Source organism: Spermophilus citellus, assembly GCF_964194105.1.
Source record: "Spermophilus citellus genome assembly, chromosome: 18".
Taxonomy (NCBI): Eukaryota; Metazoa; Chordata; class Mammalia; order Rodentia; family Sciuridae; genus Spermophilus; species Spermophilus citellus.
In genome coordinates, this window is record NC_138200.1 from 2618090 (window position 1) to 2643756 (window position 25667).

Below are 25667 nucleotides of genomic sequence, written 5' to 3' on the forward strand. Positions count from 1 at the left end.
GCTCATATAACAATTTCTGGATGTGACTTTGAGGGTGTTTCTGGAAGACATTAGTGTTTGATCAGTAAACTAAGTAAAGAAGACTTCTCACCAGTGTGAGGGGACATCACATAATCCATTTACTGTCAGCTGGACCATCTGTCTTCTGCCTTTGGACATCATGCTGGCCAGTTCTAGGCCTTTGGACTCAGACTCAGACTGGGACTTACTATTGGCTCCCCTGATTTTCCAGTCTTCAGACTTGGTCTGGTACCATACCTCCAGCATTCCTGGGCCGCCTCCAAAATCATGTAGGTCAATCTCTCATAACCACATTTTGTGCACGTGATGCTAGGGATCAAACTTGGGACCTTGCACATGCTAGGCAAGTGCATTGAGCCACAACCCCAGCCCATATAAATCACTTTCTATATGTATATATTTTGGTACTGGGGATTGAACTCAGGGGCACTTAACCACTGAGCCACATCCCCAGCCCTTTTTTGCACTGTATTTCGATTAGGTTAGATAAGTTGCTGAGGCTGGCTTTGAACTTGTGATCCTTGTGCCTCAGTTTCCCAAGCTGCAGGGATTATAGGCATGTGTCACTGCACTCGGCTGCTTTTATATATTGATAAGCATCCTGTTGGTTCTGATTCTCTGGAGAACCCTAATATGCTCATAATTGCTGCAAGGTTTATGTCAGGAACCTGAGACTACTTTAAAATGAGATGTCAAAGATGAAAAAAGAGGATTGGCAAACCCGGGGAAACAAATTGAGAATTGTGGTAAACTACATTGTGCAGTGAATGTTCTCTCCCTTCCATTCCACATAGATGAGACAAGAGGACTTTCCTGTTCCATGGTGGGTAGAGCATATGCACCTCCTGCCACCATGGTGGACTTGACCATATGGCTTCCTTTAACCAAAAGATGGTGGCTGATGTGAGACGGTGGACTTAAAATACAGTAACGCAGCTGGGCCCAGGCTCTCTGGCATCTGAGCCATGAGACATGGGGAGCACAGTCTTGCCAGCCTGCATATGTGCAGGTTCAAGCTGTGAACATGGCACATGCCATGCCATTGAGATAATCTGTCCTGCAGAACAAGCTGCCAGATACAAGGACCAAGCAAAACTGAGCATAACATACACACTAGATATTTCTAGCAGGGACCAGAAAAGACATGGCTGAAAAAATCAAATTACTGACAGGCGTTAATCAGTGGATGCTGGGGGATACGACAAAGATTAAAGCCATTAGAAGTTGGCAAATGTGAATGTATAACTGGCCTTCTTGAAATACAGAAAAGAACATAACTCATATACATGGTTCAACAAAATGTCCCTAAAATGAAAAAACATCCATCTGCAGGTTTAAAAGCAAAGTATGTTCCTTAACGCACTTCTAACCCGCACACGAGGCCTCTAAGATGGGCAGGGAGGGAGCTATAAAGTCGGGGGAGCTGAGGCACAGAGCCAGACAGACCTGCGTGAACACAAGGTGTGGGAGGACCCTGTGCAGCTCTGGGCGAGAGAAGTGGCGTCTGCCCAGGAGCAGGACAGAAGTCAGCCACAGCCACAGAGAAGGCGGCGCCAGAGAAGCAGGGCCAGGGGCAGTGGGGGAGGGTCACGCCGGGATGGACGCTTCGAGCCGACCCTACAGCCCAAGCAGAACTGGGCCGCGAGGAGCGGAACCGCGGATGGAAGACCGATCGGGGAGAGAAGCCATGGAGTAGCAAGATCACTGGGCTTAGTGGCTTCCCGGCAGAGCGGCGCTAACGTCCCGGGCACAGCGGGGCCTGCACACTGGCCTTCTGAGCTCATTCACACAGAACGAGAACACGCCCAGCGCAGGCGCACAGGCGGAGGCTGAGTACCCGGAGGGCGGGGTCGGACGTCGGGACAGCGCATGCGCATTGCGTGCATCAGGAGAGCAGCCCCAGCGCACCTGCGCAGCGAGGCGGCGGCGGGAGGGCGGGGCTTCCGCAGCCGCTCGCGCTCGGGGCATTATGGGATAGTGGCGGAGCGAGCCGGGCGACGGGGGTACTTAGGCGAACTGCGGCCCGAGACCCAGCCGCTTCAGGGGAGGCGTCGGCTGAGAAAGCGGGCGTCGGCCTCCGCTGGCCGCTGTACAGCTCTGCGGTCCACTCGGGCTGCGGAGGAGGACGTATTCTCCTCTTGCGGGTGCCGGCTCGGCCGGGAACCCAGCCGAATTCCCCGTCCCTGCGCGCGGAGGCGCCTCGCGGGCCTCGCCACCCGTCGCCGCCCTCGCCGCGGTCCCAAAGTTCGGCGCGGCCCCGCGCGGCCTGACCGAGGGCGCGTGCGCGCCCCGAGCCCGTCGCGGCGCCTGCGCGAGCCGCCGCCCCCGCCCCACGGTCCGGGCCCGCGGTGGGGCTGAGCCGCCGGCGGCGGGGCGAGGGGGAGCGCCCCGATGAGCCCCGAGTGCGAGGAGCCGCCGCCCCGCCGCGCAGGTGAGCCCGGCGCCGCTCCCGGCCGCTCTTCCGCCGCTGTCGCCCTGCTGTCCTTTCCGCCCCTTCCTCTGTGCCTGAGTCTCGGTTCCTTCCCGTCCCTTCCCTCGGCCCGAGTCCCGGTCGCTTCTTGTCCATTCACGTCCCTTCCTCTCCCTTCCCTTGGCGCGAGTCTGAGTCCTTCCCGTTGCCTCCTCTCTGCCCTAGGCTCAGTCCCTTCCCGGCCCTTGCCCTGGTACACACGCGCGCACGCTCGCGCTCTGTCTCCTCCTTGTCCCCTGAGTCTCTGTCCCTTCCCCTTCATTCCTAAGTCTCTGTCTTCCCCAGTCCCCCAGTCTCTGTCCCTTCCCCTTCACTCCTGAGTCTCTGTCTTCCCCTGTCGCCCAGTCTCTGTCCCTTCCGCTTCACTCCTGAGTCTCTGTCTTCCCCTGTCGCCCAGTCTCTGTCCCTTCCGCTTCACTCCTGAGTCTCTGTCTTCCCCTCTGTCCCCCAGTCTATGTCCCTTCCCTTCACTCCTGAGTCTCTGTCTTCCCCTGTCGCCCAGTCTCTGTCCCTTCCGCTTCACTCCTGAGTCTCTGTCTTCCCCTCTGTCCCCCAGTCTCTGTCCCTTCCCCTTCACTCCTGAGTCTCTCTTTCCTCAGCCAATGTGTGTCTGTCTCTGACTTTCTGCACACCTGCCTCTCCCCGAGTCTCTGTCTCTTCCCCTGAATTGCCTCGCAGCCCTAACCAGTCTCCTCTCAGTGTCCCAAGTTCCTTCGTCTCATGTCCCCTGCCCACTCCCACCCCCTTACTTTTTTCCTTTGGGAGCCCCTATGATCTTAAGGTTCTTGCCTGGGCCCTGGCCCACCCTCTTCCCCCAGCCAACATCAGGGTCCCTTCTGCTGGGACTCTCATTACCTCCTCACCCCCTGAGTTCAGCCTCCTTGGGCTCCTCTGCCACTGCCCATCCCCTCAGTCTTACTCCCCTTGGGTGCTACTTCTTTTCCTCCTCAGATCCTCCTTTCTTCCCACACACCTGCCCTTTCCTCTTGCCAGCCTTCTTGGATTCCTTGGCCTCCTGACTCCCAGAATAGTGGCTTCCCTTCACCTGAGAGAGGCTCCTGTCCTGGTGTCTGGCTGCCTGGGGCAGAAGGCTGGGGAGATCTGGCCTGCTTCTGTGCTGCGAGGCCTGCTGAGGCCAGGCTTGGGAACTTGGGGCTGGGCCCAGAGTGGGGGAGCTGCCCCCTGGGGAGACAAAGGCACCACTGGACAGTCACAATTACTGTCTTGTGATGAGGTAACTCAGGGCACTGCTGCAGGAGGCCACAGAGTGGGAGAGACTGGTGAGACTGGCCAGACAGGTGGCTTTTTCTGTCTAGGAAGGATGAGTAGGAGTTGACAGATGGAAAGTGGAAAGAAGAGCCTTCCGAGTGGAAGGAACAGCACCTGCAAATATGTAAAGGTGGGAACATTGGAGGAACCTGAGTCCTCTGTGTGGTTGAGTGAAGAAGCATTGAGGGGCAGAGGGACAGAGTGGCATGGCTGGGGTGCCTGTCCAGGGCTTTGAGTGTGACCTCTGGTTAGGGTCTTGCTCCCTTATACACAGACACCCTTGTCTGAACTGAGGATGTAGGTGTTTCTGTTAACCCGCCTAAAAAGTAAGAGGATGTTTCTGGAAAGGAAGCTGCATTTTCTGACATATGTGGTACTAGGTTCAGCGTTGTAAAGAAACCTGCGGTGGGGTTACTTCTAGCCTGAGGGCAAGGTTCTAACTCGGCACCAGGGCAAATGCTCCAGCGATTTGAGATTGCCTGAAGAGCACTTTTGGAGTGGTTTGTATACATAACCCTGTATTAACATGTACTGCACACATGGAAACGCTCACCACACCCTGCCGCATCCACTTACTGGTGTTGGAATGGCGGTTGGCGTTAGCTTATGCTGTTAAAATGCTGTGTGCTCTGTTTTTCTTGTTTGCTTGTTTGTGGTGCTGGGGATTGAACCCAGGGCCCTGCACATGCTAGGGAGGTGTTTTGCCGCTGAGCAGAATAAAACTTTTGCCTGTTGAGTATCATTTTTTTTTTTAATGATCCTGAAGGCAGTTCCTTTTTTTTTTTTTTTAAGTTGTTGATGGACCTTTATTTTATTCATTTATTTATATGTGGTACTGAGATTCGAACCCAGTGCCTCACACATGCTAGGCAAGTGCTGTGCCACTGAGCCACCACCCCAACCCTGAGTATCATTTTGTCTATGTTCAATGACTCTAATTTTGGGATTAGGATCATGAAGAGGTAGTGAAGGCAAGTATGGATTGTCAGACCTAGGTGCCAGTCCTGGCTGTGCTTTTCTGATTGGTGGGATCTCTGGCAAGTTACTAAGTGATCTGTGCCTCCTCCTCATTTAAGTGGGGTTAACACGAGAACTTTCCTCATAGGTGGTTCTGGGGATTAAGCATGGATATTTGTAGATTCCCATAGCAGAATACAAGGCCCAGTAAGTGTACCTGAACCAATAGCTCTGTAGATTACTATTTGGTTTGGGATATATATTGCAGTTTATGTCCTTCAACTGGGCAGGAAACATCTGATAATGTCTGGAGACCTTTTTGGTTGTTACAACTGGAAGAGGGAATGCTACCAGCATCTAGTGGGTACGTGTGGAGGCCAGGGATGCTGCTCAAAGTCATAGAATACACATGACAGTCCCCTCACCACAGAAACCACTTCAGCCCCAGATGTCAATAGTGCTGATGGAGAGAAACCCAGCTTTATTGCTTGAGCATTCGGTATAATATGGGCTTATCTCCTCTATTAAACTTGTGAGTGGCAGTGTGTTACATGTATTTTGATTACTTTCATCGTTTTGGTGGTTTGCTTTTGTTGGATCATACACTGTTTCATTCCATTAGAGGATGACTTTTTTTTTTCTTTTCTTTTTTTGGTGCTAGGGATCAAACCCAGGGCCTTGTGCACGCAAGGCAAGCACTCTACAAATGAGCTATATCCCCAGCCCAAGAGGATGACCTTTTAAAGGATCTTTGACTTTTAGCTTCCCCCACTGCCATCAGTTTTTTTTTTTTTTTTTTTTTTTTTTTTTTTTTTTAATCCAGCAAGTACCTTTAGCTCTGAACCTTGCCTTATGCTAGATCCTGAGAAATTGGCATTTTTTTTCCAGGGGGCTCAGATGCTATCTTAAGATAACCAGGGGATGATATAGAAGGAGGCATGGAGAAGCTTCCTGGAGGAAGTACTGCTGTGTGGAGATCTCAAGCACCCAGTGTGAGCTAGTCACACCTGCAGAATGGAAGGGAAGGTAGAAGGAATGCTCAGCTGGGGCTGAGAGCAGTCAGGTGAGGTGCACCAATTGTTGGGTGCTGTGCCATTCTTGTAGCAAGAGGTGAGGTGGAAGGCCTGGACGCTCTGGTGAGCCTGAGATGTCTTCCTCTTCCCTGATTTGCGAACCATGGCTTGTTGGGGATAAGCCCTCCTACCGTTGCCAGACCAGGGATTTCCTTTGAACAGTGGGTTTATGGATTCTTCTAGGAAGTGCTACCTTAGAATGACCCCCATCTGTAAGCCATTTCCCAGAGGAGAAAACAGGCTCACTGGGGTTAAGTCCTTGGTCTAGGCCACAGAGATTTCAGTTGGAAAGATAAGATTTGAACTCAGATCACCTGTGATATTAACTCTGCTCCTTTTGTTTATGCTCGTGTTATTTGAAATCTGTCCACTGTTCTTTTCCTTTAAACCTGTGACAAGTCCAGGAGAATGGATCATGTGAGTCTCCTCCCCAGTCCTTGACCAAGTGTCCCTAGACTGTTCCGAAGTACTACATCCCTTAGGTTGGGCCCAGCTGCCACTTCCCCTGGGAGTGGGGTCTGCTGTCAGAGGGGGAGGTGCCTGGTTTGCCCTCTAACTGGGGACCTTCCCCCAGGCTTTCCCAACCCCCTGGAAAGTCCCACGTCTTGTACCTTGTAGCCTTAGCCAGGCCCCTCTCCCCTTCTGTCAGTGGTCCCTTCTCCCAAATGTTTGTTTGCAGTGCCTATCTTGCCATGGTGGTGTTCAGTTCTGCAGCTGTGGGTCCTGCTCAGAGGCAGTAAGGTTGTTGTCCTTTCTCTGTCCTTGGAATTCAGTGTCACAAACCCCCTTTCCAGATTCGGTTCAGTGCTGTGAAGTTAGAGGTTTTGCTGACTCTGAACCACCTAGCCTTTTAAGGAGCTGGATGTTGGCAGGCCTGCGGCTGGTTCTCTCCCCTCCTAAGACAGTCTGCTGGACTATGGGCCTGTCCTGAGCTGGAGCCTCTGTTGAGCCTTGGTAGCCAGGTGGCTGTCCTCAGAGGTTCTGAGAGGCCTCATGCCCTCAACCTCCTCCATTTCCAGGTGCTGGGGGGCCAGGGCTAGGAAGATTTGGCAGATAAAGGACTGGCCATGGGTTTCCTGATAGGCACATCCGTGTTTGGGGATGTGGCTGCTGCTGTGGGAGCCGCAGTGAGGCCTTGTCTGCGCCAGGGAAGGGGCTGGAGGTCTTTTGACGGGCAGCTGGTGTTGAAGGCCTTAGAACAACACAGCAAAACAAGAAAACAGGCAGTGGTTTAGGGCTAGCAGGAGAAGCAGGGGTAGTTTTCGTTTTTAAGGGCTTCCTTTCTCATTTACAATTTCCCCTTCTTCCGTTTGCAGTCAGAGCCATGGTTTTCAACCGGTCTCTAAGGTCTCTCAAAACTAGTGGTAGTCAACTTCCGTTTTCTTGAAGTTGCTGAAAGTTGCAGAGTGTGGGGGTGGCGGTGTGTGTGGTGCCTGCCTGAGTGTTTGAATGATCTGAGGAAAAGTGCTTGAGTCACTTGGGGAAAGGTTGTTTGTCTCCTGCTTTTCTATTTTGAGTGCCATTTGGTGACTGTCTCCCATCCCGTTCCAGTATTTGGATGTGATTTTAGGGGCAGCTTAGCTCATTTTCATAACAGCCCTCCCTCCTGGGTTTTGTCCCCCATTTCACAGCCGAAGACTCATGGCTCAGAGAAGCCAAATGCCAGGTTAGAGAGTGAATGCGAAACTTTGCTGTCTTGCCAACTCCCAGGTTTCCAGCAATTTTCATTAAATTGAAAGATGGGTGCTGAGAGTCAGGGTTTGAAGCCAGAGTGGATTGATTTTGTGGTGGGAAAAGTTTCTTTTTCTCTCTTTTTAAAGTTCTGCTGTATTTGTACCTTCAGTCAGAACCAGTGTTTGGAGGGCCTCAATTATTATTCAGTTGAATTTGATTCTTTCCCCTACTTCTGATTTTTGGAGGAATGACCTGAGATTGAGAATTTAAGGGCTGCCTGGGTTCCTGGGGCTCACAGAGGCCCCTGAATACCACACCCCATGCCAGCCAGCCCTCTCCCTAGAGCCAGTTCTCTGGGTATCCAACTTTGGGAGTGAAGCCTGGCCTATTCCCTGAAGCAGGGGCTGAGTTTGGAGCAGGAGCGAGACAAGTTTTGGGTTTGAGGGGCTGTACCCTGTGCCCTTTAACCAGTGCCTTAGAAGTGAGTGAGTGCTGTCTGTCAGAGGACCAGGGTACATTGGAAGGGGAGAATCCTAGCTCTGCCTCATGGTAGCTGAGTGGCTCTGTCCTTTTGGACCCCTTTCCATTAGGGACAGTGGGAATTCTTCCCGTTATCAGTGTGGAGAGAGGAGGTGCTGTGAGTGCAAGTGCCTGGATTCTCCACAGGTGCTGTCATGGCATGACCCTGTCCTGCCCCTTGGCTGGGACAGGGGGTGTTGGTGGTGAGAGATGGGGCAGGGGCAACCTGGATTGGCTCCCCAGAGCAGAGCCATGGTGGCCAGGCCAGTGGGCTCCTGTCAGTTCTGGGCTGGCTGGGATGTAGCGCAAGCCCGTGCCTGGCCTCAGTGTGGTCTTCTCAGCAGCTTCTGTTTCTTTGGTAATGGTTTTGAGATACCATTCATATGCCATGCAGTTTGTCTGTTTTAAGTGACCAACCCATGGTTCCTAATGTGGTCACAACCTTGTGGAACCATTGCCATAATTTATTTTTTTCTGTTTTCTTACTCTTACAGTTGATTTTAGAAAATAAAAAGAAAAAAATTAACCCCCAAAGGAAACTATCCCCACTTGTCCACCCTGCCCCGATTCCTGAAAACTAATCCACTTTCTGTGTCTGTGGACTTGCCCATTCGGGACACTCCTGTCAGTGGGGCTGTACAGCGTGTGGCTCTGCATGTCTGGGCCACTTTCTGACCTGCCTGGCCTCCTTGCTGCTCCATGTAGAGAGGCTGTGTGTTCACCATGTTGAACTTCTTGTTGGTTCCCACTGCATGGGCTTCAGCCGGAAATTAGAGTCATGATTAATTTGGTGGTTGTCCCTTGAGATAATGCTGGTCCTAGGTACACCCAGATCAGGAAATGCATCCTGCTCCAGTGTGCTTTGGATTGGTGTCCCTTTCAATGGTCCTCCGTTTTCTCATTGGTGGCAGGCGCTAGGTCAGCCTGTTGCATTCCTCATCATCAAGTGGAGTAGAAACCAGGGACAGGTCCCTGAGGACTCAGGTCTGGCATCTGAGCAGAATGGGGAGTCCCACGGTGCAGGCATGTTTCCTGTGCAGCAGGGTACTTTTATGTTCTCTCACACTGGGGGAGAATACACCCAGTACTCCATCTGAGGAGGCCAGCCTGTCCCTCCCAGCCAGCCCAGTTGCCTTTGTGGCTAGGAGGGGCCCAGGCCAGGGGTGGGAGTGGTACAGCAGCATCCCGTCACAGGGCAGGAACCTTGTGACCACTAGTTTGGAGATGGGGCTGTCTTTCAACTAGTGTTTGTGAGCAGTTACTGCCACAGTGCCGGGTTCTGTGTGAGGTGCTGCTCCAGGTGCTGCTCCAGGTGCTCCTGGTAACCTAGTGAGGAAGATTTTGAAGAAGTATCCTCAGAGGCAGTTTATGTGTACATACTGCAAGTACACCGTTACTGTGTGGTCACGTTGCTTCCAGACAACACTCAGTGCTGTGTGGGTCAGAATGCTTGTCCCAGGGAGACACAACAGAACAGTGGACGAAAGAGGGGCTGGGGGCTGGTTCTGCTAGGCTAGGTGGGGAAAGCCCTAATGTGGGCTCCCTGTTCTGTGAAAAGAACGCTTAGCAAGAGACAAAAGCATAAGAAACCCGTTATTGGGGGAGTCATTGAGGTGATCCAGGCATAGCATGTTCTGTTTTTGTTCTTATTGTTTTCTTTTTTGGGGCTGGAGATTGAACCCAGGGGCACTCTACCACTGAGCTACATCCCTAGCCTTTTTTATTTTTTGTTTTGAGGTAGGGTCTTGCTAAGTTGCCAAGGCTGGCCTCAAACTTGTGACCCTCCTGCCTCAGACTCTCAGCCTCCCTAGTATCTGGGATTTCAGGTGTGCACCACTGTGCCTGGCTGTAGCATGTTCTGGGGGCAGAAAGAAGACCCGTATGCCCAGGGCAGTTGTAGAACATGGCATGAGAGAGGCTGGAAGATCTAGTTCAAGGTGGTATTTGAGAGCAACAGGAGGCCACTAAGGGTCTGTCATTTGAGCAAGCTCCTGCTGACTGGCTGGCTGGCTGAGGAGGATGAGGCAGTGAGCACCTGTTTGGGCTGGTGGTTGTGCAGGGAGAGAGGAGATGGAGGGTCAGCAGTGCCTGGATCTGGACTGGGAAGCCTTGCTAAGCCCCTGGATTTCTGATGGTGCGAGGTTGGAGAGGTGTCTGAATGACAGTGTCCCACTGATGGGCAGGGGTGAGCTCTGCTATCACAGCTGGTCCACAGGGGACATGAGGACCATTGCCTTCTGTGTGTGTGTGTGTGCGTGCGTGCGCGCGCGCGCGCGCGTGCGCGCGCGCGCGCGCGTATTGCTAGGGATTGAACACAGGGCCTCATGTATGCCAGTTAAGTGCTGGACCACTGAACCACATCCCCAGCTCCCCCATCCTCAATCCAGAAGGTGTCTGTTGAGTAAGTGCTGGGATGAGGTAGATGTGGAGCTTAGTGTCCAGCCACCTCCCCCTCAGGAGCAGGAGTGTTGGCCTGGAAATGCCAAGCTCCTCGAGGGGATAGCCAGCTCAGATGCCATGGCCAGCTGTCCCTGATGCAGGGCAAGTTCTGGAAGCAGCCTTCTGGAGCTCACTCATTCATCCAGGAAGGCCCAGTGCTGGCACAAGGCTGTAATGCTCTGAGAATTCACCTTTTGCCTCTCAGATCTAGGCTTGGCCAGTTACCTTGGTGTGTCTGAATTTCCTCACCTGTAAAATGGGACCAGCAGGGGCTGGGGTTGTGGCTCAGCAGTAGAGCGCTTGTCTCGCATGTGCGAGACCCTGGGTTCGATCCTCAGCACCACATAAAAGTAAGTGAAATGGAGGTATTGCGCCCAACTACAGCTAAACAACGAATATCCAAAAAAAATGGTGCCAGCAGTTCCTCCTCTGGAGGATAGTCAAGAGTTATGACTGTGAAGTCCTTAGAATGATGGTACAGCGGGGGTGCTAGGTGCTTTGGTCAAAGTTGTCCTTTTCAGATGATAATGTGACAATGCCTCTATCCACAAAGACCCTTAAGGCCTTCAGGGTGTGGGGTGTCCAGAACAGTGCTGGGGGCTGCACACACTGGAGGGGTCTTCCTGGGGTCTGTGGGCTGTGAAGGAGACACCTCTGAGATAGCGGAGCACAGGGAGCCTGGAGCCCTCTCTGGTAGAGGTGATATCAGGCATGCCCCCTGCCTGCACCCTACCCCCCGGGGAGTAGGATTGGGGCCCTGTGGACGGTGGAGGTCAGTCAGTCAGCAAAGTGAACTGGGACTGGGTGACGGGGGCTCAGAGCCTCGTGTGTAGCCTTGTAGGGGTGGGAGCAGTATGTCACTGAGCATGTTGAGTGTGGGCTTAGCAAAGGGGATGGCAGATGGGGGCCTGGTCCTCAGGGCCCTTAGTGCAAAACTCTAGTGGGAACAAACATGAGGTGTTCAAGTTAGTATTTTAGAACGGTTATTGGAAAAGCAGTCTGGGGTCAGGGGCTCAGGGGCAAGTCCCAGTGAGTTGTGGACTAGGACCTGGAGGCCATGGAGGAATGGGGCTCTTCAATTGCCCCTGCTCTGTGGCAGTCTTGAAGCCTGCTTCTGCCTCTTCCTGCCCCCACCTTTCCATAATGGCTGCCACTGATCACAACCCTTTCCTTTATTCCACCTTCGTAGGCCTGGGTGTAGGAACTGACAGCATATCGCATCAGGATTGTCAGTTCTCCAAGGTACATCCCAGCCATGCCTCCTGTACTGAGCCTAGGGTGGTCCCTTGTTGGAGTGGGCAGATAGCAAGGAGGTGAGGGAGTCTGCTGCAACTGTCCTGTTCTGCCATGGGGCTCCATCTTCTTCCTGGTCCCCTACCTCACAGTCACAGTCACTCAGGTTGCAGGTCAGAGGGTTTAGGGATATAGTGGAGGGCTATGTAGAGAACTCAGAAGGAAGGGTTGGGCAGAGAGAATGCAGAAGGCATTGTTAGAGAGGCACCAGCATCTGTTTGCCCAGGAGGAGGTATCCTGCCTCCCATGGTGGCCTGTGGCAACAATGGCCTCCGCTTCCATGATTGTGAGGCTCGGAAGAGAGAGGTAAGGAGCAGGAAATGTGGTTGGTGCCTTGCCTGTGGCAGGAGCTCCGTAGATGCTGTCTTTAGGGCCAGATGGTCTGCAGGGTCCAGGAAGCCACCCATGTACCTGGGCCTTGGTTCCTCCAATCCTGTGTGATGGGGTATTGGCAGCCTCTGTGGGGTGGTTGTGGTCTGGATGTTGTGTGCGGTGTATGCTGTTGAACCAGTGATCAGGAGCACAGGTTGGCTCTGCCTTCCCACGGGCTCTGGAGCCTAAGAGGTCCTTATGAGGAGCCATGTGTCAGTGAATGTCAGTGACTCAGAACAGAACTGCCTTGCCTCTGGTGCACCACATGAGTTGCTCTCGTTGCCTATTAGTTACCTGTGCCCTGGGTGGTGAGGAGTTAGGTGTTGGTAGCTCATTTTATTATTCTTATCCCTCTGAAGCTGGGTTCATCCTGTCCTGGGTTCATTTGGGCACTGGGCAGTGTCTATTTTGGGAGCCTCCCAGCCCCACCCCGCAACTTTCCCCTTCCCTGTCCCAGGCCTTCGTGAGGGGTGGCGAGGAGATGGTTGGGGTGTGTTTGTGTGTGTGGTGTCCAAGCAACAGCCACAGCCTCCAGATGAGCAGACTTCCTCCTCGCTCCTTGCCACCGCCCGCACCTCGAAGGCAGCCTTGGGTGATTTGCTGGGCTGGGCATCAGCTGTGTACTAGAGGTCTTGGGGCATTTGAATTTGTTCAGCAGATAGATAGAAGTGAGTCTGAAGCCAGAATTTCAAGTCATGTCCTTAGGGTGTCCCTGCCTAGATGTGTAGACAGTGAATACTTGTAGGGAGAGGAACTGAAGTCACTCTGCAGTGTCTGGCCTCTCCTTGCTGGTCTTGTGTGGTCTGCATAGAGCACTTCACCAGGCCTAGGGCTGAGGGTGGATGGGGCAGTGGGCCTTGGATGTGAAATGACCCTGTGGACTGTAGGAGAAATGACTGGCCTGCTGGAAATGGTGGGTTGGAGGGTCACTGGCAGAGCCTGATGCTCACTGGGAGCGTCCAGCTTATGCGATGGGAAGGCTGAGCTGGGGCACATCCCTGGGGACCGGTTCCACCTGAGGATGCAGACCTGGGTCTGCAGTCAGGAAGGGGGCACTTGGCCAGTATGGCTGGCGACTACCTTGGCTGGGACCGAAACATGCAGATTGTGTCCTGTGCCCACAGGGCGCCATGTTTTGGAAGTTTGACCTGCACACAAGCTCGCACCTGGATACACTGCTGGAGCGGGAGGACCTGAGCCTGTCAGAGCTGCTGGATGAGGAGGACGTGTTGCAGGAGTGCAAGGTCGTCAACCGCAAGCTGCTGGACTTCTTGCTGCAGCCACCACACCTGCAGGCCATGGTGTCCTGGGTCACCCAGGAGCCACCAGCCAGTGGTGAGGAGCGGCTACGCTACAAGTAAGTCCCCCACACTACCCCAACATTCAGTAACTTGGATTTGGAGATAAGGAACTGAGGCAGAGAGGGCTGGGTCCCTCCCAGGGTCACACAGCTCACCTGGGTGCAGACTCTGCCCTGCTGCAGATTGCTTTATGTGGTGGGATTTTCCAGACATACCCATAATGCAGGGCCTGGTGGAATGAGTAAGTCCCACTTCACCCAGCCTTGACAAGAAGTGCTGTTTTGCCAATATTTCATTTACCCAGTGCCTACTTTTTTTCCTGATCTTTTTTTCCAGCTTAGATTTTTATTGGGGTAATTGTAGAATGAAATACAGTTGTAGAGATGATAGAGAATTCCTGAGTACCTATTGTCACATTGCCCCTAGTGGTATCACTGCTGGGATGGTCACAGGATGCTGTATTCCCAGCTGTGAAATGAGGCTCCCTGGATTTACTTGTGTCCACTCGTGTGCACAGGTACTAAGCTTAGCATCCTATAGGTTTGTGTGTCTGTACCACATCCTGAACACTTCTGTCACCACAAGGACCCCTCATATGCCCATTTATAACCACACCCACTTTCTCCTATCCTGTCCCTGACCCTTGGCAACCACCAGTTGTCTCTACTTAACAATTTTTTTGGAGGGAGGGGGGGGCGTGTGCTGAGGGTCAAGCCCAGGGCCTTCTGCATGTTAGGCAAATGCTTTACCACTGAGCCATATCTCAGCCCCATATATGGAGTTTTGTCATTTGGAAAGTATGATCGAGTGCATCATCTGATAGGTGACATGTTGGGCTTTTTCCCTCAGGGTGATTCTCTGGAGACTCAGGCTGCAGTGGGAAAGATGAGTGTCTTTTTGTTGTCGTTGAGGTCTACTTGATGGGCCTTGGCTTATGTGATTTTTACCCACGTGCTTTAAACCTCTAGAAGGCTCCCTGGGGGGTTAAGCAAATCCCCTGGTTCTGGATCACATCTTTAACACCTGTGACTCTGTTGTCTTACCTTTAGGACTGTGAGCTTGAGAGGGCGGCAGCTGGCTTCTGTCCTTGGTGCAGTGTACTCCGTGGCATGCAGAGTGCTGTGGGCGGAAGCTCCCACAACCTCTGTAGGGAGGGAGGCAGGACCGGGCAGCAGGCCCTGTCAGGGGTTTGGGCTGCATTCCCCCTCACACTGCCCTTCCTGGGCCCTTGCACAGTTCTCCCAATGGCTTCCATGTCTGTGCCCTTCTGGTCCCTGCTCCTAGTCCATTGGTGCCACTCTCTGCCTCACTCCAAGTTTTCAGTTTGGAGTCCTGAGCCAGACAGAGGGGATGAGGGCTGCTGCTCCATTGGGCTTTTGTAGTGGGGACTTGGTAAAGCAGAGCCAACAAGGGCACCAGACTGGGAGCTTGGGGCCTGGTGGGTCCCCTGCTGCTGCTGCTGCTGATAGCACCTCTGGTGTGCCAGCAGAGTGTCCCTCTCGCTCCCTGATGTCTGTCAGCTGCCACACACACACATACACACCCCACATGTGTGCCTTCTCTTTTTTCTTTGCTCTGGCTTCTCTCTCCAAGGGCCTCTGTTCACCCATACTCCACCGGTGTCCAGCAGGCTGTGAACCAGGCTGTTTATAGCAAGGCAGCCTCCATCTCCACACCTGCACCTTGCTTGGCCCAGGGTGCCTGCCCCTTCCCAGGGAGTCTGCTTTCCAGGGGAGGGGCACCTGTGATATCCTCCACAATTTATGGATTAGACCAGAGCAGATTGTGGTCTCCAGGGGCTTTGGGTGGTAGCCTGGGCAGAATAGCTCTTGTCCTGGGGCTGCCCAGCACTGTGCATGTATCTGAAGAAGCGAAGCAGGAGATGAGGTTAGAGGTTCAGAAAAGTTGCCTGGGTCAGGGGCCAGGAGGGACACTCAGGTGGTGACCTAGAGGGAGCCAGCCTCGACTGGGACAGTGTGTGGGCTGCTTGTGTGTCCTTGGGAGGAATGGGAGTTGGTGGTGGTGGCAAGGTAAGGAAGTGAAGGGGCTTAAGGTCAGATGTTTTCTTGGGGTGTTGGGGAGCCTCCGCAGTTCTCAGAAAGGCCTGGGGAGGACGTGGGCAGAGAGGAGGATCTTAAAAGTGTTCCTTTTGCTTCCCTTTCCTGGACGCATGAGCCCAACATTCTCTGAGTTCCCCTAATTCCCATGCTTGTCTCCTAGGTACCCCAGTGTGGCCTGCGAGATTCTGACCTCGGACGTGCCCCAGATCAACGATGCCCTGGGTGCAGATGAGTCCCTCCTGAGTCGGCTCTATGGCTTCCTGCAGAGCAGTGACAGCCTTAACCCGCTGCTTGCCAGCTTTTTTAGCAAGGTCATGGGCATCCTCATCAACCGCAAGACAGACCAGGTGCCTGCTTCCCTTCCACACTGGGGTCGGGGGGTTGCTTGGGATCAAGGACCCTGGGACATGACGTGGCCCTGTGCCTCCAGCTCGTGTCCTTCCTACGCAAGAAGGATGACTTCGTGGACCTGCTATTGCGGCACATTGGCACCTCGGCCATCATGGACCTCCTCTTGCGCCTGCTTACCTGTGTGGAGCGGCCCCAGCTGCGGCAGGATGTCTTCAATGTGAGGAGGGCCCCACTCAGTCAGGGTTAGAAATCATCCAGATGCAGTGGTGACACAGTGGTGGACACTGTGAGTCCAGATTCATCAGTTTGGCGAGACCCTGTCTCTAAAACAACAAAAACAAAAAGGCTGTGGTTATAGCTCAGGGGAGGCCTTAGGGAGTTCTCAGGGAGGCCTGGGGAGGACATAGGAGGTGAGGAGGACCTGGGTTCAATCCCCAGTAAAAAAAAAAAACAAAACAAAAAACCCAGGGAACCTAAAGCAACCCCTGCTTCTCACCCTCAGTGGCTCAATGAGGAGAAGATTGTCCAGCGGCTGATCGAGCAGATCCACCCATCCAAGGATGACAATGTGAGTGCCCTGGTGTTCTTTAGGCCTCTAACGTCAGGTCCTGCCCCTTGAGAAAGGGAGCACAGCATAAGGTTCACACAGGCTGTGGGCTGTGGAGGGTCCATGAGGGCCTGGAGGTATAGCCTTGGTGTCCTCGAGGGACAGGGGCATAAGACTGAGCTGTGGCTGCCTGCCTGCTCGGTTAGACCCAGTGCTCTGCTTGTGTTTCACTCCCTGCCTAACCCCCCTTTATTTTGAACCCAGGGGCCATTGACCACTGAGCCACCTCTCCAGCCCTTTTTATTTTTTTATTTTGAAGCAAGGTCTTGCTTGTTTGCTGAGGCTGACTTTGAACTTGTGATCTTTCTGTCTCTGCCTCCCAAGTTGCTGGGTATATAGGCGTGTGCCACCACCCCCAGCGCTCCCCTTTCTTAACAGCTTTACTGAGATATAAATGGCATGTTGTATAATATACCTACTTAAGGTTATAGTTCAGTGGATTCTAGTTCATCCACAGTATTGTGGGTAACTCAAAGAGTATTTTTCATACTCGAAACCCTGTGGCCATTAGCACTTTCCCAATTTCGCCTGCCCCTCTTCCTGGCAACCAAGCCTTTTCTGCACATTTTATACAAACAATTTGGGGTTTTGTCTTTTTTATTTGTTTGTTTAGTACTGGAGATTGAACCCATGGCCTCACACATGCTAGCAAGTGCTCTACCACTGAGCTACATTCTGTCATGTTTAATAAAAATGGAATCTCATACTATATGATATTCTGTGTCTGGCTTCTGTCCCTTGACAGTGTTTTCAGGGCCATCCTCAGGCTGGGGTGTGGCTCAGTGGCAGAGCACCTTTACAGGCCCTGTTTCTGTCCCAGCATCACACACATCATCATCCTTGTTGCAGCATGGGTCAATGCCTCATTTCTTTTGGTGGCATAGTAATACTCCATGGTGTGGAGAGGTCATAATCTGCTTTCCCTCCACCAGCTTTTGGGCATCTGGTGTTGTGAGCAGTGGTGTGTGTGTGTGTGTGTGTGTGTGTGTGTGTGTGTGTGTGTGTATGTGTCTTTTCTGGAAGCATTTGGTACCTCTTTGTTCCCTCCTTTTGTAGCATATTTCCCTGTGTCTGTGTGACCTTCTCTATCCCAGAGTGACTAGAGGCCACAGATGGTCAGCTTGTGTAGGGTCCTCACCCATTTCCCCCTCCCTAGCAACATTCCAACGCGTCCCAGTCCCTGTGCGACATCATCCGCCTGAGCCGGGACCTGATGATCCAAGGCCAGGACAGCCCGGAGCCTGACCAGCTGTTGGCCACCCTGGAGAAGTGGGTTTGCAGAATGGGAGTTGAAGCCCAGGGAGGGGAGCCATCTTGGGTCCCTGCCCTGGGCCTTCACTCTGACCTACTCCTGCTTCCCAGGCAGGAGACCATCGAGCAGCTCCTGAGCAACATGTTTGCGGGAGAGCAGAGCCAGTCGGTCATTGTCAGTGGGATCCAGGTGCTGTTGACCCTTTTGGAGCCCAGGAGGCCAAGGTGAGGGTGCTGGCCAGAGATGGCACGCTTTGTTGTCTGTGGGGCAAAGCAGCAGCGCCCGGCTGCCCCACGGCTTAGTGGCTGGTTGTGTTCCTGTAAGCCAGTTAGATGTGTCACATCTTGTTCCAGAAGGAGGAAACTGGGCTGGGGATGTAGCTCAGTTGGTAGGGTGCTTGCCTTGCATGCATAAGGCCTGGGTTCAATCTCCACCTCCACATTAAAAAAAAAGAAGAGGAGGAACTGAGGCCAGGCTCACTGTTCAAAGCTGGTTGGTGGGAGGGGCAGTTTTCAATGGCTGTCTGCGCCTAGACCCAGTCCTCAGGCTGCCTTGGGGCTTGTACTCCACCTGCCATGCTCTGCCTCATCCACTTCCCCTTGTGCCCAGTGAACTGTGGACACTGGCTGGACTGGGCTCACAATCTTCTCTAGCCCGTCAGGAGGGCTCCAGACGAGCAACCTCTGGGGCACATGATGGCTGGCTCCCTTCTCAGACATGGAACTGAGCCCTCTCCTGTGTAGAGTGCACAGGCTCCTCTGGCTCACTCTGCTCTTGATCCTGCCCCTACTGCAGGTCGGATGCTGTGACCATGAACAACTTCTTCAGCAGCGTGGATGGCCAGCTAGAGCTCCTGGCCCAGGGCACCCTGGACAGCATGGCATCCAGTGTGGGTGCCTTGCACGCCCTGCGCCCGCGACTCAGCTGCTTCCACCAGCTCTTGCTTGAGCCTCCCGAGGTGGGGGATGTGAGGGTTTTTGTGTCTCCAGGGGTGATGGGATGGCAGGGAAGGTGGCTTCAGGATCTGAGTGCCCTCTTGCACCTGTAGCTGGAGCCACTGCGGATGACATGGGGAAGCCTGGCCCCACCACTGGGCAACACACGTTTGCACGTAGTCAAGCTCCTGGCCAGTGCCCTGATTGCCAACGATGCTGCCCTGACACAGGAGCTCCTGCTACTGGACGTGCCTAACACCATGCTGGTACAGGGGCCAGGGGGTTAGGGGGTTGGGGGCAGGGGAGTGCCAGGTCACAGGTTACACATCTCTGGTGCCAGCATGTGCCCTACCCCTCAGGACCTCTTCTTCCATTATGTCTTCAACAACTTCCTGCATGCTCAAGTGGAGGTGTGTGTGAGCGCCATGCTGAGCTCAGGGGCCCCTCCTGACAGCAGCTCTGAGACACCTGCTCCGAACCCTGTGGTGAAACATGTGAGTCGGGGTCCCTGCTTCCCTCTCTGGGGGCCTATCCCCAAGGGTGCACCCTCAGAGGCCTGCCCCGTCCCTTCTGCCTGTTTGTGAGTGCCTGGCTGCAGCAGGCATCAAGGGTAGGCTGCTTGGCAGGCCTATGACCAGGTTGGCTGAGGGTACGTGCATGTCCACAAGTGTGTGCATGTGTGTCTTGTGCTCCGTGGAGAAAGCCAGAGGATGGCAGGCCGAGGAGGCAGGGCCTGCCTCTGTCCCTCGCAGTCTGACTCGAGCCTGGGGCCTGGTGGAGTGTGCTTGCTGAAGACTCCACCCTGACTGCTCCGTATCCCCACTGCTCACAGCTGCTGCAACACTGCCGCCTGGTGGAGCGCATCCTGACCTCTTGGGAGGAGAACGACCGTGTACAGTGAGCTCCTGCTGCCCTGCAGGGTGGACAGGGCAGGGGAGGACAGGCCCGGGGCTCGGCAGCCCTGGCATCCACTCCACCCTCCAGCTGTGTCCTCTGCTCTCATCCAGGTCTGGGGGGGGCCCAAGGAAAGGCTACATGGGCCACCTGACACGGGTGGCCAACGCACTGGTGCAGAATGCAGAGCAGGGGCCCAATGCCGAGCAGCTGGGGCAGCTGCTGAAGGGTGAGGCGGGCTGGCCAGGACAGCCGGTGGGGCGGGAGGGTGCTGGAGTCTGAGTGGCTGGTCACGTCCTCCTGTCCGTCTCCTCCCGTCCCACGTGTCTAGAACTGCCAGGTGAACAGCGGGAGCGGTGGGAGGCATTTGTGTCAGGACCTCTGGCGGAGACCAACAAGAGGAACACTGTGGACCTGGTGAGGCCCAGGTTTCTGGCAGGAATGTGCTTCTCTCTCTCTTGGCCCTTGGCCCTTGGCCCTTGACCACTGTTCTTGTCCTGGCAGGTGAACACCCACCATCTGCACTCCTCCAGTGACGACGAGGACGACCGGCTCAAGGAGTTCAACTTCCCCGAGGAGGCTGTGCTGCAGCAGGTGGGCCTGGGGCTGTGCCGCAGCAACGGGGCGGAGCTCTCCCTGCTCAGCTTCCCTCCAGCCCCGCCTCTGTGCCCCCACAGGCCTTCATGGACTTCCAGATGCAGCGCATGACCTCGGCCTTCATCGACCACTTTGGCTTCAATGATGAGGAATTTGGGGAGCAGGAAGAGAGTGTGAAGTGAGTGTATCTGTGAGGGTGGGGCAGGCCTCACATCAGGGTGGTGGGTGCTGTTCCTCTGTGTGGGTGAGGAGAGGCCCAGCGCCGTCCTGTCTTGGCAGCACACACAGTGTGCGTCCTCCCAGCCTCTGGCCACCGCATCTCCTATTAGACTGAGGCTCTGCAGTCTCCCTCCCCGGGCTGAAGGCCAGCAGGTGAGGTCCCCACCCCTGGGCCAGCACGGAGGCTGATGCCTTGTCTCAGTGAGAAGTTTGTGAAGAGCAAGTTCACCACATCACTGGGAAAACTAGGAGGGCGCTGCCCCAGAGGGCAGGACCAGAGACTCCCTGCTGCCATACATGGGGTGCAGATGGAGAGGGCTGGCACGAGGGAGGCTGGGCCAGCATCACCAGCACCACTGACGGTGCTCTGGAAGCCTTGTGGATGTCGACCCATTTGGGATAACACCCACAGTTGCCTTCGAGCAGAGCTTCTGAGCCCATGGACAGCCAGGGGACCAAGGCCCCAGAACATAGCTGGAGAGTATGGGAGGGGATTGTAGCAGCCACCCTAGGGCCCCTGTGCATCACTGTGTGAGGGGCACCTTGATAGGCTCCACTCAGCTGTGGCCCTGTATGGCCTTAGATGTGGCTATGAGATCCTGTTTGCTGCTTCTCCGCCCAGGACCTGGGCTGTGTGCTGTGCTTATTGGTCTTATTGATCAGAGGCCTGTGCTGAGACCCCTGGGAAAAACACCCAAGTACAGATCTGACTCCACCGTGGTGGGAGGATGGACTGAGTACTCAGTGGATGACATTGAATGACTAGCTTCCCTGTGAGACAAAGCTATGAGCCAGGCATTGTGGTGCACACCTTAATCCCTATGACCTAGGAGGCTGAGGCAGGAGGATCTCAAGTCCGAGGCCAACCTGGGCACCTCATACCCTTTCTCCAAAAAAAAAAAGTAAATAAATAAAGGGCAACAAAGCTGTTACCTTCTCCTCTACCAAGATAAATTACATGAAAAAAGTGAAGAACAAACCCACGAAGTGTTCCAGGAGGGAAAATGAATGGATACAGAATTTTGGGGATGAATATGCTACCCTGCAGGGTTCCTGTTGCAGGAGATGTCAAGTCAGCTAAGAGGTGGCCGGTGCAGAGTGGACATCTGGGCTGCCCCACTCTGGGCCCGCTGTGTGCCTTAGCTTATTGCCTTGTGCTTTGAGAGGAGATTGGGACACTCCCTTGTAGGGTGGTTATGACCAGTGTGTGAGCAACATGTGGCACAGGGCTGGTGATGGCCCAGCATGGCTTATGGATCTGCCGGGAATGTGTGTGTGTCAGGTGGCTTGGTTTGTCCCTACTCTCTCAGCCGACTGTCACGTGCTGCAGGTTTGGGGAGCAGACGGGAGTCGGAGTGGTGAGGGTGGGCTCACCACTTCAGTGAATGAAGGGAACGTGGACCCCAAGGCGCCCTCTCACCCACCCCTGCCTCCTTTCCTAGCGCGCCTTTTGACAAGACAGCCAACATCACCTTCTCCCTCCATGCGGATGACGAGAACGTGAGTGCTTGCCTGTCCTGGACAGTGGGGTGGAGGGATGTGAGGGCACTGTGGGCAGAGGAGTCATCTTCCTACCCTGTACCTCTAGCCCAATGCCAACCTGCTCGAGATATGCTATAAGGACCGCATCCAGCAGTTTGATGATGAGGAGGAGGAGGAGGAGGATGAGGACGAGGGCCCGGGTTCTGGGGAGTCGGATGGAGAGTATGGTGCTTGGCAGGGCACCCAGCTGGTGAGGACAGCCCGCTTGGGCCAACCCCCTGGAGTCCGGTGAGTTCCTGGCTGAGTGAGAACTCAGGAAGGAGTAGTAGTGGTGTGTGTATTAGTTGGGGCACTTTGAATTTTGAGTGATAGAAACCCAGACCAAATGACTAGGAGTGCAGATGGGTCCTCCCTCCATCACATGGCTGCTCCCATATGAGCTCTTAGGCACGTTTCCTGTACAGGGGTAAAGGGTCCCTTTTTCCTTATTCCACAAAGCTGGAATTAGGTTGTGATCAGCCTTGGGTGAATATCATGTTAATTTTTGTTCTTTGGTTAAATGGATTCATGCTGTGTATATTTTGCCAGCATGAACACCAGGTCAGTGGGCTGTGACTCTGTGGGCTGCCTGGTGACTTGATTTGCAGATTAGAGTGTTTTATGTTAACTTTTTCTTTTTTTTCTTTTTTTTTTTTTTTGGTAGTAATGGGGCTTGAACCCAGGGGCATGCTACCATTGAGACACATTCCTAGTCCTTTTTATTTGAGACAGGGTCTCCCTAAGTTGCCCTAGTTGGCCTTGATTTTGGTGTCTCCCTGCTCAGCCTCCCTCACCTTCCACGTGCCACCACACCTTTTTAATGATGTTACCTTTTTAATATGATATATGTGTCATGCATATGGATAAGTGTAGCACCCCAAGAGTGCAGCTACAGGGACTCCCCTTTGTCAGTACCTGATCTGGGCCTTTCATTTCCTGGGGTACCCTCTGCTGGCCACTGACCTTGATGTCCTGCTGTAAACCACTATGTGACTCTGGTGCAGGTTGAACATCCTGTGTCTGATGTGCCTGGGGCCAGTAGAGGAAGAGAGTGGACCCTTCTGTTGAGTGGAGGCTGTGGGTGGGAAGGCCTGCTAGGGGATGATGATGCTGGCGATGTCCAGTGGGCACTCAGGAGCTGGCCTCTGTCTGTGTGTCCTTCTGCTGTGTCTGAGTCTGTATTTCCGGGATGTCTGTCCTGCCTTGGAAGACAGATGGGGATGACCGTCTTTACTGCTCTGTTCAGCACATGCAGGAATCCCTGTCCCCAGGCTCTAGGACCTCCTTGTCAGTGGCTTCCCAAAGTCCTCCTCTGCCTGTTTTCTTTTGTCAACGTCTGTCTACCCTGTTGCCCTGTGCTGCAGTGGGGGAAGTGGGTCAGTGGGCTGTCCCTGCATGGCCACCTGATGAAGTGGTGTCGGGGGCAGGAGTGGAGGCAGCACAGACAGTGAGGACGAGGAGGAAGAGGAAGAAGAGGAGGAGGAGGCTGATGGCAGGGCAGCCCGTGTTCGGGTTGACCCCACTTCCTACCCCACAGCTGGCTCTCTGCCTCCTGGTGAGTGTTAGGTGGTGGGTGATCGGGTACACCTAGGGTGTGTGCTGCTAGCTCACCTTTGTCTCTGTTCCCTGGCCCCTGCCCCAGGCCCGAGCTGGACCGCCACCTTTGACCCAGTGCCTATGGATGCCCTAATGGACCCCCAAGTCTCTGGGGAGGAGGAGCTACACTCTGGGCCTCCAGCACCTGCGGGGCCCCTTGACATGCCGCCCACCCAGAGCCTGACCAGTCCTTCAGCCCTCAGTGCCCTGCAGCTCAGGTGAGGGCAGGTGGGGCAAGTGGACATGAGACTGACATTCCTGGGTCCTCTCCCTAGGCTTGGGTGTTGACCCCAGCCACACCTTTGGGCTCTTCTCTTACCTCCTAGGTCTCAGGACCCCACGCCCACCTCAGCACCTCAGGAAGTCACAGATGATAGCAAAGTGACAGAGTCCTCTGGTGAGCCTGCCTTTGCCCTGCCCACTTGGGTTCCTGGGGTCTCAGCCTGGCTGTGTCTGAAGCTGCTGGGAGGCAGCAGCTGATACCTGCTCTGTCTCCTTCACAGCCCCTTGCCAGGCCTTGGTTAGCATCGAGGGCCTGCAGGCCACCCTGCATGGGATGCGCTCCACCCCCAGCAACTTGGACAGGTAAAGGGGCGTTGGTCTGGTTGCTGGGAGGCAGGGGCAGCCTTATGTTCCTGTAGAGATGGGTGTGGCTGTCTTGTCTCTGGGCTGCTCCTGGTTGCCGAGCCTTTCCTTGCATTCCCTGTGGCTTTTTTTTTAAAGTAAGTACGCATAGGCAGGAGTAGGCTTGAGGGTCCTTATAGCCCCAGGGGCAGAGAAAGGCTTCCTGGAGGGTTAGGGGTCTTCAGAAGCCCATGTGCAGAGGACCTATGTGGGTGGGAAACACCTCCTGCACAGGGCATCTGGTGGGGTACAAAGTGGGCACCGCCTGCCCCTTCCCCTGCCCGGGCTGTTTGGTCCCACTTTTCTCTGCCATCTGTATCCTCATGGGCATCCACGAAGCTACCAAGCATCTAGCTGGTGTCCGGCCAATATCCTCAGTAAGGCCCCTCTGGGAGTGATGGGCAGTCTAGGGTGGATTATGGTAACAAGTGAGGCTGTCCGCTGCCTGCCTCATTGGTCTTGCTTACAGTGCCACCAGAGACCCCTCTACCTCCATCCGGGAGAAGAGCCCAGGGCCCATGGAGCTCCCCCCAGGCCAGAGGTGAGCAGTGAGAAGGCCTCCCTTGGAGGAGAGGCTGGAGTGGGGCAAGCTGGGAGGCAGGCAGTGACCTCTGGGTCCCTTCTCTTCTCTGACAGTGCCCAGGCCCTTGAGCCTCCTCCAGTGCCCAACGGCTCTGCCCCTGGAGGGCCCATCTCCCCGGGCTCCCAGTGAGTGTGGCTACAGCCTGGGGCAGGTGGGAGGGACAGGGCTCCTGGACCCTCATGTTATGTCTCCTCTCCTCCCAGGTAGCTGCCTGGTGGTGGTGGCGGCGGCCAGATCTTCCGTCCTTCCCGTGGACCCCAGTGGGGCAGGGTGGGTCCCAAGATGCCCCCTGCTCCTGTCACCCGCTTCCCTCACATTCTCTCCTCTGGATTCCCAGGAGACTGGTGCCAGGGAGACAAGCCCCCACCCACCCCCATTTGCACTGAGAAGAGAAATTACGGAGCTTTGTCTCCTAGAATAAAGATAGAGAGTCATGTGGAAAGAAGAAAGAGAGAGAGACATATATTATATATTATATATATACTGAGAAGGAGAGAAGAAGCTGGGATGCCACGTAGGGCCCGTGGCTCCGAAGCACGCCCTCCCTGTCTGTCCTGGTGGGGGCTGGCTCTGGGGTCCTGAGGCCGCTGCCCTGCCCCAGTTCTGTGTTCTGTGTTCCGGTGCCGATGCCCGTGCCCATGCCCACATCCAGCCTTTCAGCTCAGGTCCACCTTGGGTGAAAGCCTGCGAGGGTGTCGGGCCCGAGTGGGGCCGTGCCTTCGCTCAGACCCTGCACTTTCACCCAGGCGCCTGGCCCTGGGGAGTGGGGCCTCCCTGGCAACATCCCCAGGGGCCCTGAATCAGTTTGGCTGGGCCCCCTTGCCCAGGGGCCTGGGGTCCCAGCCCTGCTGCCATGTGGCCTTGTCCCCCCTCCCCCAGCCTGGCGTGAGTGTGTGAGTGTTCGTGCTGAGCTTCTATTTCATATTGCAAATATAAATAAAGGAAGACTGTTTACGATTCTTGATGGTCAGACCTTGAGTTCTGGAATGTGGGGTGGAGAGCAGCTTCCCCTCTGAGGCTGTGAACCTTGTGGGACATGG

General features: G+C 54.6%; 1 protein-coding gene across 2 annotated transcripts; it reads left to right on the plus strand.

The window, feature by feature from the left end:
• Positions 1-1873: 1873 nt before the first annotated feature.
• Positions 1874-25586, plus strand: PPP6R1 (protein phosphatase 6 regulatory subunit 1; the record flags this gene model as incomplete). Of its 2 annotated transcripts, XM_081274081.1 has the most annotated exons (24): positions 1874-2452; positions 13212-13444; positions 15609-15795; positions 15879-16016; positions 16302-16367; positions 17563-17675; positions 17769-17882; positions 18454-18616; positions 18707-18859; positions 18953-19087; positions 19426-19490; positions 19601-19716; positions 19819-19904; positions 19992-20081; positions 20165-20262; positions 21746-21803; positions 21892-22073; positions 23252-23379; positions 23467-23638; positions 23747-23817; positions 23924-24005; positions 24514-24585; positions 24681-24752; positions 24831-25586. In XM_081274081.1, exons 2-24 carry the CDS (start codon positions 13218-13220, stop codon positions 24832-24834), a joined length of 2592 nt encoding a protein of 863 aa, XP_081130207.1. In that variant the 5' UTR covers positions 1874-2452; positions 13212-13217. The 2 variants fall into 2 exon arrangements, with proteins under 2 accessions (XP_081130207.1, XP_081130208.1); XM_081274082.1 differs by lacking the exon at positions 24831-25586 and having other exon boundaries at positions 24681-24756.
• Between the last annotated feature and the right edge of the window lie 81 nt (positions 25587-25667).